The sequence below is a fragment of the Miscanthus floridulus genome, chromosome 9 (genome assembly GCF_019320115.1).
Source record: "Miscanthus floridulus cultivar M001 chromosome 9, ASM1932011v1, whole genome shotgun sequence".
Classification (NCBI taxonomy): domain Eukaryota; kingdom Viridiplantae; phylum Streptophyta; class Magnoliopsida; order Poales; family Poaceae; genus Miscanthus; species Miscanthus floridulus.
Window position 1 is genome coordinate 65534262 of NC_089588.1, and position 17726 is coordinate 65551987.

Genomic DNA, 17726 nt, shown 5'->3' on the forward strand with positions numbered 1-17726 from the left:
ACCTCTGAGCGAAGTCTGACTATCCTAGAGATGGGAAAGAATTGCAAGCAAAAGCTAGAACACAGGGCTTCCCAATCTCCTTGTCTACTCCCTATGGTGAGATTATACCAATGTTTAGCTTTTCCCATCAAAGAGAAGGGAAAAAGCTTCCATCATAAGGTTTTGTCTGACATGCCTGCAATACGTAGGCATACACATGTCTGCTCAAACTCATTTCGGTGGGAATAGGGGCTTTCATCATCTTCACCCGAAAAGGGTTGATCCTGAACCATGTTGATTAAACGCGGGCGCAGCTCATATCCAGGTGTTAGGATAGGCTTTGAAGACTCTTTTAGCTATAGGCTTGCACTCGTAGGTGCACCATATTGGTAGATAGAGGTGGATTCTAGATCCATGGTAAAAAGAAAAAGAAAAGATAAAAGAATAATGATACAAGGATAAGCTAGGTTCGAAGTTAACTCAGCAACCGTTTCCCAGACAACGGCACCAGAAATACTTGTTGGTATAAATTAATGCAGACAGAATAATCCATAAGCATACAGATAATATACCAATGTAGCACTTCACCGGGAGTATCCAGTTTTATATCGAGCTCGAGGAAACGTGTGTGAGAATAACCAAATCTAACTTATCCCAACTTCATAATCAATGCTAGATAATAGGAGCGTAGAGGAGACTGCTAAGGTCTTTTAGTTCTACTTCAGTAAGCTTCGTCTTCTATTATTCAATTATGAGGATATTACTAGAGAAAACATATACATAGTATGTTTCCTATAGCAATAAAGTCCTGCTAGGCCTACTAACGGGAGGTGGACTACAAAGGATTCAACGAGGCTATAAGAGTCACCCTCGTGAGCTACCACTGATCCAAAAAATAGGGTACATCCACGAGTAACTAAGTCTAAGCACCATGTTTACACTACGAATACTACTTTAACCCAAGAGCTACAAGGATTAAAGTACTCAAAAGAGAGTCGCAAACCTGAAGAACAATATGAACAAGATGCTTACTTGAATTAGAAGTCGATTACCAGAGAAATCTCAGAAGCAAGCTCAAGAAGAACTTGGTTCCACCAGGGTATAAGCCATAGAGAGAGCACCGACAGGCCGAGACTCCTCCAAACTCTTCCCTCTCACTCTATCTCACTATCTCCAATACAAGACTAGATCCTATTGAGGACTAATCGTCTCTTGATTACTAGCTCTGATCCTAGTGGATATATGAATTAGGGTTTCTGGCTTCTCAACTCTTAGGATCAAATGAGACATGCCCTAGAGGGGGTGCAGGCTAGTATATATAGGCTAGAGCATCAATCCTGAGCCCTCAGATCAAACCGACTTGAATAAACGATGGAGATGCAATCCTTAAGGCGATGGAGAACCGACATAACAACGAGGCTGACAGGTGGGACTCATAGAGGCTGGGTGGCCTCTAGGTGGGGCTGAGCGGCCCCACATGTCAGAGACACGTGTCCCGCTTCGGTGATTCACCTTCTGGAGTCTTCTAGAGTCTTCTCACATTGATTACGCGGCGGAATTCCGTAATTTCTTTTAACGAATAGGTCCTCCTTGGCGGTTTTTTGATTAAATCCTACTAAAAACATAGATTCACCAAAACTCATGAAATTTATCAGTTTAAACCCCTAAGTCTCCATTGGTTATCCATTTTAGCCATTTATACAAGTTATATTGATGGTTTATGATGAATGTTAACTACCGTCAACATCCTTCTTTTCCTAGTGAGAGCTTGCTCCAATTAGATTGATTAACCTTCATCCATCTCTAAACCTTGCTCTCCATCTTGGTGTGGACCTAACCTAGCTTAATCACACACTTAGCAAAAGGTTAGTCCACTAGTTGTCTTAATTACCAAAACCAAATATAGGGCTTTCAAAGGGGCTCTTGTGCTTGTCCTCACAGGCGATCGCAAAGAGCAACTCCGTGGCTAGTTGGAGTGCACCACTTGATTGATTCTTGCGGCACCCAAGTTGTTGGTATTGCTTGCCACACTAGTTAGCATGCGAATCATCACTTGGGGACTCGCCACAATATGGATGTAGGTTGCCGGCAAGTAACCAAACCACATAGATAAATCTTGTGTTCATCTCTTGCCCTCTGTGGTTTGCATTCTACACACTTGCTCTTTACTTTCATACCTTGCTTATGTTGTGTAGTAGTTGCTTCTTAGTGGCTCTTGTGTGGAGCTCTAGAGTAGAAACCAAAGGTACCAGACTTGTGTAGGGGGCTTGCATTGGATGAAAGTAGTACTAGTGCAAGTAGAGGGTTGTATGGCTTATTATTGTACTAATCTCTTTTTGCACTAGTGTTGTGAAGTTTGTAGGACATTTTTCATAGGTTATTCACCCCCTCTAGCCATCTCCTTTAAGAGAGGAGGACACCTCATTTGTGTTGTTTGTTTGCTGACTTAGTGTCCTAGCAGACGGTCTTGTAGGAAAGGTCGAATGGTCCGTCAGAATCTTGTTGACTCCGCCGTGTTGACTGGTCAATTTGAGGTCTAGCATGTTCTTGAGAATGGCCCAAAGGTAACTTTGGACGGTCCAAGTGAGCATCAAAACATTTGATTTCTCTAATTAAGGTGATGAATTGGGGATTGAGATCAACTATGCTTGTAGAGAGTAGATTAGCACCATTGGAACTTGGAGATTGTCTTCTAGTTGAGTGGTCGAGACCTCGAGCCAAATAAGTTGATTGGGTTGATTTGATTTAACCAGAGACATTCATAGGATCTGCGAGCTTATTTTGGGGAAAACCGCCATTCAGGTTAAATTGAGATACTTTGTTAGTGAGCGTAGTCATTGTGGAAAAGAGAGATGCCACGGAGCATGGTCAAATTGAGTTTCACAATTCAAGGGGGTTGTCGAATGGTTAACGAGGTCAACATTGAGTATCAAGGAGGTGATGGCTAGAAGTTAAAGCTTCCAAGATTTTTTTGCAAAGTTAGAATTTGGAAAGACCATCAGGTCATGATAGGGTCGGAGGGCACGACGGTAGGATTGATTTCACAAGGATGAATAAAGAGTCTGGTGTCTGAGTCTTGAGCATCATCGCCACTGAGCCCGTGCGCCACCACTATCGATCCCTCGTACCTTCGTGCTGTCGAGCCCTATGTCACCACCGCATCCGTGGAGTGATCAATGGGTAGGCGAGCAGGTGGAAAAACATGCCTCTTAGCGTTGATGTACAGGCAGGCACGCATGTTATTTTGGGTTTTAAAACACATCCATGCGATAAAAAAGTGGTGGATAGAACATGGTAGGGTGGATAATATTTTTCAATTGTTCCGTATCGGTATAGATAGATGTTCCCTTCATCTGAATTATCAGACGTTTAAATATATAATAAAAGTAATGTAAACATCTTATAATTTGAAATGGATAAAGTAAATCAATAGATTCAACTAAAAGAAAATATAAATTCTAGGATCTCATGTTGAGCCTGTATGTTGGTTGGTTTTTGGCTGATAAGTCCGGTTGATACTGATTTGTTGTAAGAGAAAAACTACGTTGTTTAGCTGATAAGCCCAACTAGTCCTGGGCAAATTTAACCGAGAACCGAACCGAAAGAACCAGAACCAAAACCGAAAGAACTGGAATCGAAAAATTCGATTCCTTATTCGGTTCCTAATATTGAGGAACCAAAATAACCGAAGAAAATTCGGTTCCTACTCTCGGTTAACCGAATTAACCGAATTACATGAATTATACTTCACTTACTTGTATTTTGTAGGATTATGTTTGGTTTATGTATAGTGTTTTATATTTGAACTTGTGTTACTATATTGTTATTGTTTTCTTATATATTATTATTATTAAAAATAAATATAGTGTTACATAAATTTGCCTTAGAACAAGTATATTTATTATTGTCTTGAGGTCTTCTGAAAAATTTCGATTAATTCGGTTAGAACCGGAACCGAACCGAAATGACCGAGAACCAAAATACTCGGTTTCTAAAACTTTTTTGGAACTAATCGGTTCGTGTTTTCTAATAACCGAATTTCATCAATAACCGAAGGAACCGAAGCGAGAACCCTGAACCAGCGAACCGTCGTACGGCAGCCAACCAATCCCGGCCACCTGGCCCACCCCACTCCGCTCACCACATGCGCGGAGTACGGCAGCCGGTCGTGGTTTGACGCGAGCGAGCACTGCGCCGCGCTGACTCCCCTCCGGCCCTCCCGACGTTATCCAACTCCTACCTCTCCCCACTTCACCTAAACACCTGCTCGCCCCACCCCTTGCCCCGGCATGGCCGCCCTCCGCCCTCGCGCCGCCGTAGCATCGACTGGCCTCCGACCGGCAGTTCGGCGAGGCGCCCGTCGCTCCTCGGGGGCAGCGTTCCGATACTACAACTGCTGGCAGCTAGAGGTTCTTTTTCTGATTTTTTACAGCTTATTATGTAGCTCTGAAATTGGAAGTGGGTTTAGTGAATTCGTGTATAGTCAGGAGGCGATGTTGCTACTTATGGACATGGGAGCGCGGCGTTTTTGTGTGTGTGCTCGCGCGCGCGTAATTGGTGGGTTTGGTAACGGTTCTTGGGGGTTCTTGAGCCTGTAAAATTTTTCAAGGTAGGGTTTAATCTAACCAAGTAGGAGAAGGATTACTTGAATACTCTTTTTATCCGTAGAGTTTATCTTGCAAATTGCAATTTCTCAACTTCATTTTGGAAAGGCGATTTGGTTGATAGAGTTGACGGTTTACATGGGATCGATCCCATGTTCGAATTAAAATTCTGCAGTAGAGAAATTTAGTTAACATTCTTGCTTTTCATTTGATCCTAGTAGTACCTCATGAACCTTTAATTGTAGTAAGTCATTTCTTCAGGACAATGGAATTGCTAAACATCTAGAACATTTGTATGAGGTCCAATGCCTATTTACAGCCTTCCCCCATCAAGCCAATACTTTGGTATTGCCTAACATTTTTCCTCTAAATTTGAAGCAAAATAGAAACACTTTTCACCGGATTTATGCACTAGTTATTCTACTGACTAATATCATGTTTGCTAAATAAAAGTTTAGGGAATTGTAATTCCAAGAACATTAGCGTATTGGTTGATGATTGTTTAATTTGAATTATGCAACTTTGATTGCTGAATATGCTTCGTTATCATGAAATAATTCCTCGTCAACCATGTGCTAACTAATATTTTTTCTCGAGGTAAAAAAATTACTTGACTTTAGGTGCATTTGTAGTTATCTTGCAAATTATAGTCACTCCGCTTTATTTTGGAAAGGCAATTGATTAATAAAACCTCCTTTTTAAGGTGGATTTCTTCGACTTGGCATTTTATTTGGGATCAGTTTCATGTTCCATGCTCGGTGGTTTGGAGTTAAATTTAATATTCTTTCTAATTGTACATAAGTCATTTCATGAGGACAATGAAATTGCTAAAACTTTGAGCATCTGTATGTAACTACAGAAATGTTCCTTACAAGTTGATGCACCAAGTATTCAATGCTTAGACGCCCAATGCTGTTTACAGCCTTTTCCTAAATATAAGCCAATACTCTGGTATTGCCTAAATTTTTTTTTCTAAACGAAGCCATTTGAAACATAGTACGGACTTTTTACTTGATTTATGGAACAAAAGACACATTCGCTGTGCAATAAAAAGAAATGTTTTCCATCTACAGTATAATAGTGACTGATCTAGTTGTTCTAAGTAACTAACATAACTGTAGTCTAAATATAAAAAAAGGGCAGACCCAGTGCCGGAGGCTCCCACATGAGTGAGGTCTGGGGAAGGGAAAAACCGGGGCAAGCCTTCCCCCCGCAAAATCTGCGTAGAGGCTGCTTCGAACCCGCGACCTGGTGACTCAGTGAGACAGCTCTCACCACTGCACCAGGCCTGCCCTTCTATGACTGTTGTCTAAATATAAGTTTCAGAAATTTTAATGCCAAGAACATTCCTTTGTATAGTTAATAATTATTTTGATTGAGTCACTCATCTAAAATCTGCAACTTTGATTGTTTAATCTGCTTACATTATTATGAAATAGTTCTACATTATTATGAAATAGTTCCTTGTCAACATCAAAATGCAGGGAAATATTTTTAATTGGAGGTCTATATCCGCAACTAAGAAATTATGGAGTACAGTAGCTAGTGCAAAGCCTGATGATTCTAAATTTGAAAGTGTGGATGCACCACTTGAGCCCCAAACATGGGAAGGCAGTTTCTTGTGTGGTCTGCTGAAGAACCTGCCACACATTTTTCTAGCTGCAGCAGCAAAGCAGCTGCAAGAACTGGCTCACCAAAGGGAAGACACCTTGAACCGCTGGGAGCATAGTATTGGTTCTAAAGAGGATTGCCTTCACAGGTTAGTACTTAATCTCTGATTTAAGTGATAGGAAACATGTTGTCTTAGGGGATGTGCTTTTATTGTTCTTTCTTCAATATTTTTTTATGCATATCGAGTTATCAACAGAAATTTTGTGCATGAACCGTGATGCTCTTTTGTGAATTTATAAGCACTGTTCGTTTTAATATACCCATTATCTCATATCACTTATTCACTTATGAAGAACAGTAGATAGATAAATCCTCGGTCTGTAAGCTACTTGTGTTTTCAGGAATAGTATTGAACCATTAGCAACTACTTAGATGAATTAAGTAAGTGCTTAAAATAGAGGTGGAAGCGACTACAAGGGCAGACTATTTAGTGCTGATGTTGCAACTAAGACTCTGATTCAGACTAAGACTGTGCTACTGGAAATTTAGAAAAAAAACTGGTGAAGCTTACACAACTTATTGCATAGTTGTCTTTCGTCTGAACATGTTATAAATTATCACCATTATAAATCTAAAATTGTGGACCATATGAAAGAATGATGGGTGTGGATTCATATTATTTGGGTGATATTATAGTTATTGCTGTGTGTACTATATGTTTCTTCAAGAGTATCATCCTGAGAATGCATAGAATCTAGCTCGCAACATTCATTAAGGCTCATGAAGAGGATGCCCTGACATGGCAAACAGTAACAAAACCTGAAAATCTTTCCTAGTGTATTTGATAAATTTCTTGCTCTTTTGGGTTTTAGTATTTGTAGCTAACTAGTTTGTTGGAAACCCGACAAATAGGAGGATTGCTGAACTCAAGGAACAAGAGTGTCAGACAGCTATTGAGGACATCATGTACATGTTGATTGTTTATAAGTTTTTTAAGATTGAAGTTCCAATGGTTCCCAATCTATCGAAACTCATCAGCAACAGAAGGTTACAATTATGGCCACCAAGGGAGACAGATCTTGAATCCATTCATGGACCTGAGGTGCTAGAACTAATTAGGGAACACTTGACCAGCATTATCAGATGGGTGCACAGAAATGGTCCCAAGATTAATCGTTCAACACTTCGCATTAAAAGACTGCAATTTGGTCGGATGTATTCTGCTTCAATAATGTATGGATACTTCCTGAAATCTGTCAGCATCAGGCATCGATTGGAGCTGACTCTCACTCACTCAGAAGAACTTCTACCTCCAATTCAATTTCTGAATCCTCAATTTACAAATAAACAAGAGCAGGAAGAGGCCATTGGAGGCTCTAGGGAAGTTTCATCTTCTTCAAGACCAAACTCTGTGGTCAACCCACACGACTTGAGGGGCTACATGATGGGCTTTGATCCAAAGACCTTGCAGCTTTGTGCGAAGCTGCGCTCTTTTGAAGCTTCTAATCTCATCGAGAGGCACAGCTGGGCGCTTTTTGGGGGCAGCATGGAACTCTCCCAGGAGAATGATGAAGCGGTTATACTTGATCCTTCATCCCTGAAAAGACTACTGCTTGAAGCCATTGCATTTGGTTCCTTCCTCTGGGATGTCGAAGATTATGTGGACAAGATTTATAAGTTATCAGATAGCTGAACAAAGTGATACGGAAAGCTCCTACAGCCTTGTGGTTGTGGATAAATGAAGCCAGCTGAAAGAGTAGTTGCAAGCTGTTATGTACATGTATATACATCTTCATCCCAAGTTTTCTTTTTGGAGGGGAGCTTGAATGTGCCCTACAAATTACAAGTACACAAATTTGTTTATGTCATCTTGCACTAGTGCTCAAAAGCATCTCCCTGTCAACACAGAGGACATCTGACATAATTTTATGGCCCAAAATAACTGCACATTGTGCTAATGCAGAAAGGTTTATAATTTGGAATGAAATGAGTAGTATCAATATTTATACCTCGAAATAAGTTTATTATGTACCATATATTTTTTTAATTTAGTTAAATTTAAAATGGTTTAACTCTTCAAGAAACGAGATAGTAAGTTACTTTGGATACTTTGAAATGGAGGGACGGAGGAGTACCCACATCTTGGACTCCGGCGGTGTTGGGTTTCACCGACTAGGACATTAATTTGAAGTTTTAAATATAGATTAATTAAAAAACTAATTGCACAGATTAAGACTAATCTGCGAGACGAATCTATTAAGCTTAATCAGACTATGATTTGACAATGTGATGCTACAATAAATATATGCTAATGATGGATTAATTAGACTTAATAGATTCATCTCGTGAATTAGTCTTCATCCATGTAATTAGTTTTATAATTAACTTATGTTTAGTTCTCTTAATTAGTATCTAAATATTCGATGTGACCTGAACTAATCTTTAGTGTATGAAACCAAACATCCCCTCCGTTCCTAGCCATAGTGAGGACTACTGTCTAGTGAGATGACTTCCAAAGCTTGTGCCAGGCAGGCAACTTGACATCTCGTGACCACATGAGCTGCCAAAACCCCATGATGGCACCTGAGCATTCACAGGGTGCAAATTTCAGAACCCATCAGATGCCTGCACTCTGGAATACATGAAAATTTCTATGAAGAAATAACTTCTCTGAACTTTCGGTAAGAAAACAATTTCAGAAAAGTTCCAGTTACAGACCATTCGGCCATGGTAAAATATGAGCTCAGTGACATTTTGAGGAAACCTCATCCTCTCCCCCTTTTGATATCCTCGCTCGCTCAGGACACGGGGGCTGCTGCCAACAACTGGCTGTCCGGCACCGCATTTAAGCCCACCCTTCGGCCTCCTCCACTAGCTCAGAGAGATCTCAGTGCTCCCCTGTTCCCTCCGTCAAGAAAACAGCAAAGATCCAGTGCAGAGAGAGAGAGAGAGAGAGAGAGGGAGAGAGAGAGCAAGAAACTCCATGGCACTCTCAGCAAGAAAAGAGCCAGCCAGAGAGATATCTCAGTCAGTCTCCTACAATGCCGGCAACCACGAAGCTGATCTTGCTCCCAAGGGCATGGGCAGCAGCGTCACTCATCCTGCTGCTGCTTCTTGTCCTCCATGGGAAGGGAGGCCACTGCATCGGCCTCGGCATGGAGGCGGCGGAGCTGGAGATGGACTCGGAGGCGCACCGGCGGCTGTTGTGGGAGGCGACCACCGGGCAGAGGTACATCAGCTACGCTGCCCTGAGGGGCGACGTGGTGCCGTGCTCCAGGACCGGGGTGCCGTACTACAACTGCAGGATCTCGACCACCGCCAACCCCTACACCCGGGGTTGCGAGAGCATCACTAGGTGCAGGGACGCAGATCCCTAGATTCTTGCTCCATCGCTTGCAAGGGAATCGAAGGGGTCCTGCCTCCTGCAACGCAAGGTGTTGCTAGATGCTAATGAAATGTAATATTTCGTGTTATATATCTCTTTTCTTGGTCCTTCCTCCTTTGCTGGAATATTAGTAAGTGTAGTAAGGAAGGACTAATGGATGAATTTCATGTTTGAGGTGCTCTAGACTTCTATTACCTTCAGATCTTTTGCTTCTGGTGCGGAGGTGAATGTGGGTATTTATACTGCTGTTGGCAGTGCAAGATGTTGATGAGCAATGCTTTAGATTATTATCGGAGAGACTTCATTGAGTTTTCAGTTTGTTGAAAAAGAGTTTTTCGGGAACATGCAACTAATGTCGTTATAGTTTTTGGAAAATCAGCCAAAATATAATGTATGTATATATGAGTTAAAAGCATGATTTCAGTTCGTCTCCCCAATGCGGTGTGTTGAATGAACCACCTCAGGAAATGTCAGCGCCGTGCCTTTCAGCATGGCTGGTGCTGAAAATGCTGTGCATTCAACCATCCATTGCTTATTCGTTCAGAGCTCACATGGATGCACCGACAAGCTGCAAAAGTGTTGTTTTTTTTAAAAAAAAAAGTTCAAACTGCCAGATAAGGCTGGACGAAAAACTCGAAGCTCGTTAGCTCGCTCGGCTCGTGGCTGGCTCGACTCGACTCGGCTCGGCTCGGCTCGTTATGAGCCGAGATTTTAGCTCGTTAGCTATAACGAGCCAACTCGAGTCGGGTCGCGAGCCGCTCGCGAGCTAAACGAGCCAAGCTTTCAGTAAAAAAAGGTATGAAAACTTATATTAGTTTTTGTATTACTTTATATCTTGCACTTTACAATTGACTGGCAACCGGTATAGACCCTATAAATTGACTAGTAACTGATCTAGATGTATTTCTTTTATATTATTATTATTCTTAAACTTTAGATAAATACAAATATTATTTTTTTGTGTATTTTTTATACCTGGCTCGCAAGCTTAATGAACCTGTTCAAACTTTTAATGAATCAAACCAAGCTGGCTTTTTAACTCATTAAAATAACGAGTCGAGCCGAACTAACTCATTATCTTAATGAGCTAGAACGAGCCCGAGTCGAGCCGAGCGTTATCCAGCCTTACTGCCAGAGAGCACGCCCAGTTGGGTCTGACAAGAAATTGACTGTTGTCTGCTGCAGCTGGTACTCCGAAATTGGTCAACTACGTGACTGTCGATAGATATTCTTGTGCATGCCGGCGTTGGCCAGTTACTGGTAGACTGGTAGCGGTACAAGGTGGTGTTTGGTAGACACATGCACAAGTATTAAATATAGATTAATTACAAAATTAATTATATAGTTTACGATTAATTTATAAAACGAATCTTTTAAGCCTAATTAAACCATAATTTGATAATGTGGTGCTACGGTAAATATGTGCTAAAAAAATTGTCTCATGGAGTACTTATGAATTATATAATTTATTTTTTATTAGTATCCAAATACCCCATGCAACATCCTCTCGACACACCTCCTAAATTTTAGTCATCGGATCCAAACACCACCTAAACCGGTTACTGCAAATTTTCACACTGACCGTAAAAAAATTTGCTTATTTATTTTAGGACGCTCCACTGAGCATCTCGGATGGCATCCCTGGTCACGATCCCAGATCCGTGGATGGTAGTGGCAATGCAGCGAGCATCGACGCACTATTGACTCTCCGGTGGACGCCACCTGCACCAACAGCGGACTCGTATTCTCTGCACTACAGTACTGCAAAGACATTGAGACTGGCCCTGTTTAGTTTCCAAAAAATTTCATCTCAAAGTGTCACATCGAATCTTGCGGCACATGCATGGAATACTAAATATAGACGAAAAAAAACTAATTACACAGTTCTCGACAAAATCGCAAGACGAATCTTTTAAGCCTAATTAGTCCATGAAAAGCCTTATGTGCTACAGTAACCCACATGTGCTAATACCCGATTAATTAGTATCATTAGATTCGTCTCGCAGTTTTCTGATGGGTTCTGTAATTTGTTTTTTTATTAGTATCCAAAAACCCCTCCCGACATCCTTCCGACACATCGATATGACACCCAAAAATTTTTATTTCACGAACTAAACACACCTGAGCATGTTTAAGCTCCGACCTGCTGGCACCTGGAGGTCCAGACGGAGATGAATACGTGAGAGGCTCCCACGCATGGTTTCTCTCTCCCTATTTTTCTTCTTCCTTACTGCGTCCCAACAGGTAGGAATCACTGGCTGAGGTGGACACCAGAAACAATTAAAAAATAAAAAAGTTACTCCTATTGTGAAGCTTTTAGAGACTAAGAAATTATAGGGAGACGTGCGAGCCAGGCGCTTGAGCGCTCGCTAGCACGGTAGCATCCCTCCTTCTGATTGGCTAGCTGCGCTTCGGAGCTAGTGATTTTAACCCCAAATGCCCTTATTAAGCCACACAATGCCCCTTGCCGCTTGCCCTTGAAGAGTTGAGATGTCGACTAGAGGGGGGTGAATAGTCCTTTTTAAAACTTAATCACGTTGGCTAACCGAAACAAGTGCGGAATTAAAACTATCGGTCTAGCCAAGACTACACCCCTCTATCTATGTTCACTAGCACCTTGCAAAGATACTAATCAAGCAACAAAGGTGCCGGGCTAGCTAGAGCTCTCCTAACCAATTCTAGAAGCAAGATCACACAAACCTATGCCGCTAGTACTTTAAGCAACAAGGGAGCTCCTACACTTGCTAGTAAGCAAAAGCACAAAGCTAACTAAGCTCACTAGCAACGCTTAATAACAAGACAACCAATGCTTAATTAGAGAGCGCAAATACTTAGCTACACAAACTAAGCAATGTGACTAACAAGGTTACTAAAACCAAATTAGCCACGCAAGGGAGCTACTTCTATGCTACACAAGCAAGAGGGTAATTAGCAAGCTACACAAGCTATCTGATTACAAGAGCAACTACACAAGCTTAATATGTATAAAAGTAATTGCAAGCTTGTGTAATGGGGATGCAAACCAACGGGAAGAACAAGGTTGACACGATGATTTTTCTCCCGAGGTTCACGTGTTTGCCAACACGCTAGTCCCTGTTGTATCGACAGCTCACTTGGTGGTTCGGCGGCTAATTAGCATCACCCGCTAAACCCGCACGTCGGGCGCCGCAAGAACCTACCCCTTGAGTGAGGGTAGCTCAATGACACGCTTTACTAGAGTTGCTCTTCGTGGCTCCTGCGGGGCGAGCACAATGCCCCTCACAAGCACTTCTCCGGAGCGCCGCACAAGCTTCTTGCGGGCTTCCACGGAGACCACCACCAAGCCGTCTAGGAGGTGGCAATCTCCAAGAGTAACAAGTACCACCGGCTTGCAACTCGATCACCTAGTGCCACTCGATGCAACCTCACGATGCAATCGCACTAGAATCGCTCACTCACACAATCGGATGATCGCTATCAAGTATGTGTGAGATGGAGGGCTCCTAAGCACTCTCAAGCATGGACACAAAGTCCCCCAAGGTGCTCAGCACTTGCCATGGCCGAGAGCCACTTCTATTTATAGCCCCAAGGGCTAAACTAGCCGTTACCCCTTCACTGGGCAAAAGTCAGGCTGACCGGACGCTCCGGTCGTGTTGATCGGACGCTGGACCTCAGCGTCCGGTCACCCACAGACGGCCACGTGTCCCGATTCCAACAGTCACTTGACCTGATCGGACGCAGCAGCTTCAACTGACCGGACGCTGGACCCCAGCATCCGGTCGTTTCCAGTAAGGTACCCGAGGCGTATTTCTTCGACCGGACGCGTCCGGTCGCACGTGATCGGACGCAGTCCAGCGTCCGGTCACACTCCAGCTTCTGCGTCACCGTACGTCAGCCTGACCGGACGCACCCTGCCAGCGTCCGGTGCTTTCAGACCCAGCGTCCGGTCAGTTGACCGACGCCAGCGTCTTCGCGATCAACTCGTTTTCACTTCTAACTTCTTCACCCTTGCTCCAATGTGCCAACCACAAGAATTTGCATCCGACGTAATAGAAAATAGGCATTCCATTTTCCCAAAAGCGCCGAATCCCGCCGAGAGGGACCCAAACCCATCTCAACCCTGCAAACACCACCTCCTTTGTAAATGTGCCAACACCACCAAGTGTACACCACCATGTGTATATGTGTTAGCTTTTTACAATCATTTCCCAAAGGATGTTAGCCACTCAACTTGCCACGCCACTCGATCCTAGCGACGATGCAAAGTTAGATCACTCGAGTGGCACTAGATGACCGATATGCAAACAAGTTTGCCCCTCTTGATAGTACGGCCATCTATCCTAAACCCGGTCATAAACTTCTCTACACACCTATGACCGGTAAAATGAAATGCCCTAGGTTATACCTTTGCCTTGCGCATTCCATTTCATCTCCTCCAATGTCGATGCAACACATGCACCAACACGATCAACAATGATATGATCCACTTCATATCATCACGTGATCATATTGGTTCATCGATCTTGGCTTTACTTGCTCTTCACCATTGCCATCGTCCATCAGCCCCAAGTCTTGCTCAAGCTTCACCGCCACGTGGTCCATCACTCCAAAGCCTTCGACTTGCCCTTCACGCTTGCAACCGGTCCATCAAGCCAAGTCTTGTCTTGATCTTCTCCACCTTGATCACATGACTCAATGTCATGTCTCATGTACAATAAGCTCCTTCATCATCACATGTGTGAGCTTTGCAACATCTCCAAGCCATTTTCACCTTTATGGCATATGTTGCTCACACACATGTACCTGTGGACTAATCACTTGTGTATCTCACATAAACACAATTAGTCCACCTAAGTTGTCACTCAATTACCAAAACCACACAAGGACCTTTCAGCCCTGCACCGCCGCCCCTGACCAACAGCGCCATGTCGTCAATCATGCTGCACACCAACTTCCCCTACCATGCCGCCCCGCTTATAACCAGAATTAGAGCAGGATGACAACACAACCTTCGCCCCTATTGCTGATCCTGCCCATTGGATGTCCTCCACTACCTGCTAGGCGGCGCCCCTGTAGCCTTACTCGCTCGCCACCGAATCACCCCACTACCAGATTGACTACAACCGCCGATCCCCTTCTAAGGTCACCGGGACTCTAAACCCTAAGCACGCTGAAGGGACCGTGACGCCTAAAAGGGGGGGTGAATTAGGCAACTTAAAAATCTAACACTAAACTATGGCCTCTTTTTCTAACCCTAGCAAAACCTATGCAATAGATAAACTATCTAGATGTGCAAATATGGTTTTGCTAGTGCGTTGCTATCTCTACCACAAATGTAATAAAGTAATCAATGTAAATGTGGAAGCTAAAGAGCAAGGTAGAGATATGCAAACTCCCGTCGACGACTCCGGTATTTTTACCAAGGTATCGAGAAGCACGCAAGCTTTCCCCTAGTCCTCGTTGGAGCCCCAAACAAGGAATCCCTCGCAAGGACCAAGCTCCCAGTCGAGTAACTCTGTGGATAGCCTCGGGCCTTCCCCACGCTCAAGTGGGTCTCCGACGTGCCTTCCGACAAGCCTCTCCTAGATGCTCCCCGCCGTCTTCACTATCAAGCTTCCGGTCGAAACACCGTGGGCCTTCTTCCCTCCGGTACACGGTGGCGGCCACACCACAAACGCGGTTGGTGTGATCTCGCAAGACTTCAAGCCCCTCCGATGTACAACAATGGTGCTCGCAAATATCGAGTGGTAAGAGGTATGCAAACCTCACTAAACACTAGGCCTAAACCTAGAGCAAGCGCATAAGCGGTGGTCTAATCAACCTAAGCACTTCGCAAAGCACCTATGCTAATCACATGATGAATCACTAAGCACTATACAAGTGGAGATCACTAAAATAGTGTATCAATACCCTTGGTATGTTTCCTCAGCTCCACTACTCTCAAATGGCCGGTTGGGGGTTGTATTTATAAGCCCCACTGAGAAAGTAGCCGTTGGGGTCGAACTCCTGCGAAACTGCTACTGACCGGACGCTGAATCGTCCTGACCGGACATGTCCGGTCGTCCCGACCGTTGAGCTGGCAATATACTGATTGGACGCTGGCCAGCATCCGGTCGCCTACCACCGGACACGTCCGGTCGTAGATTTGCCGCTCTGGAACCTCTCTGTACTCGATCGGACACTGCTTTCCTGCGTCTGGTCGGTTTCGCCACCCACGTCCGGTCGTCCCGACTGTAGAGCTACCGGTCCAGTGTCTGGTTGTCCCGACTACAGAGCCACCGGTCTAGCGTCCGGTCGTCCCGATTGCCGAGCCACCGGTCCAGCGTCTGGTCGTCCTGACTGTTGAGCCACCAGCGTCCGGTCCAGCGTCCGGTCACCTCTACGAGCTTGTTTCTTCGCGATCTTTTTGTATGGCTTGGTTCCAATCTTCATGCTTAGACTTTGCTTGATCTCTTGGGTCTTCTCTTGTGCTCCTAAGGTCTTGCTTGAGGTATTGATCGTCGGATCATCACGTCGCCTTCGTCCAAGTTACGTCTTGCACCCTGTTGAACTACAAAACAAACACTTGCAAATTCATTAGTCCAATTTGGTTGTGTTGGACATCAAACACCAAAATCCAAAGTAAATGGGCCAAGGGTCCATTTTCCTTACAATCTCCCCCTTTTTGGTGATTGATGCCAACATGACCAAAGCAAGCAAATAATAAGAATTTGGAAGTTAAAAGCTACCTACTTGCTAGGATGCAATGCAAAGGGCAAGGTTATATGATACTAATTGACATATACCAATTAAAACTTTACTTAAAAGCTTGTCTTGCCCTTGCAAATATCCCCATGTGATATTATGGATTAAAGCCTAGCTTTCTAAAAAAATTCTCCCATTACTTAGACTAATCCATAATTCACTTTCCTCCCTTTCTCGGACCATTACCACTTGTAGACATCAACTTGATGCTTGCCTTTGGTCCTTCAAATTCTCCCCCTTTGGCATCAAACACCGAAAAGGAAGACATTAGTAGCACAAGGGAGGGTCAAATTTCGTGATCCTTTATATAGAGTGAAATAGATCACAAAATTTGACTCTCACATTATATAGACTAAGCTCCCCCTAAATATATGCATACATATGGTAGAAAGCAAAGCATATGCATAATTAGCAATTTATTGTACAAGAGAGTTTAATCTATATAATGCATGGAGAAAGCATATAAATATGAAATGAAATCAACATGATGATGCCAATTGAAGAATAATGCTTAACTCCGGGGACTCCAATTTTCTTACAATGAGACTACTACACATGTGATAGGTTTGAAAAATTGATACCATTTGAACAAGTGTTAGTCTCAAAGCATCCAAGTTGTAGAATTACTCCCCCTAAATATGTGCACACACATATGGAACACTTTGTAGGAATCATGCACATTGATTTTAGAATCAAAATACCACTTGAAAGATGACTTCTCATGAATGTTAGAATTATTTTCAAAAATGATATTCGGAAGAGATTATCTACAATTTGGACTTTGGCACATATTAGATAAACAAAAGTAGGACAAGCTATGTGTCATGCTCCTAAACAATTTTAAACCATGTAGGTTTGCTCCAAGGGTTGACAATGAAACCGAGCAAGTCTACCATATGATATACCTATTGAATGCATGACAAAAGATTTAAGCATGTAAATGCAAACATAGGCCTGAAAGATAACTAGATGCTTTAAGAGTAGATCAATTGAAAAATAATGCCAATTGAAATGAATACTAATTGAAAGTAATGACATCTAGTTATCTAACATGGGAAGGGGAATTTGGGTCCATAGTATTCACTAACCCACTTGGCAATGATTTTATCCATCATGATGCACCCCATGAAATACACCTATACTTTGCCAAGTCTCTAAATTCTCCGAAGTCCAACGGACTTCTCACTTCCCTTTCGGGATCCAAACCTTCTTGGTGCTCTTCATATTGGAAATGATTTCCTTTGGCACCCAAAAGCATTTGACCCTATTGTTGGCTTGCTTGTTCACCTTGACGGCCACCACTTTGTCATTTTTTTTCTTCTTCAAGAGATAAGGTGTGGAGGCCTTCTTGTCCACCTTGTTGGTGTAGATGTTGGAGAGCTTACTTGTTTCCTTTTTCTCTTTTTTCTTTGCTCCTCCCCCAT

General features: G+C 43.1%; 2 protein-coding genes across 2 annotated transcripts; both read left to right on the forward strand.

The window, feature by feature from the left end:
* The first annotated feature begins 4162 nt into the window (after positions 1-4162).
* Positions 4163-8141, forward strand: LOC136482087 (UV-B-induced protein At3g17800, chloroplastic-like). Its single transcript, XM_066479338.1, has 3 exons — positions 4163-4388; positions 6068-6342; positions 7107-8141. The coding sequence occupies exons 1-3, from the start codon at positions 4269-4271 to the stop codon at positions 7885-7887; spliced, it is 1176 nt and encodes a 391-aa protein (XP_066335435.1). The 5' UTR covers positions 4163-4268; the 3' UTR covers positions 7888-8141.
* A 1094-nt stretch (positions 8142-9235) lies between these two features.
* Positions 9236-9571, forward strand: LOC136480041 (rapid alkalinization factor 23-like). Its single transcript, XM_066477715.1, has one exon. The coding sequence runs from the start codon at positions 9236-9238 to the stop codon at positions 9569-9571; it is 336 nt and encodes a 111-aa protein (XP_066333812.1).
* The last annotated feature ends 8155 nt before the right edge of the window (positions 9572-17726 follow it).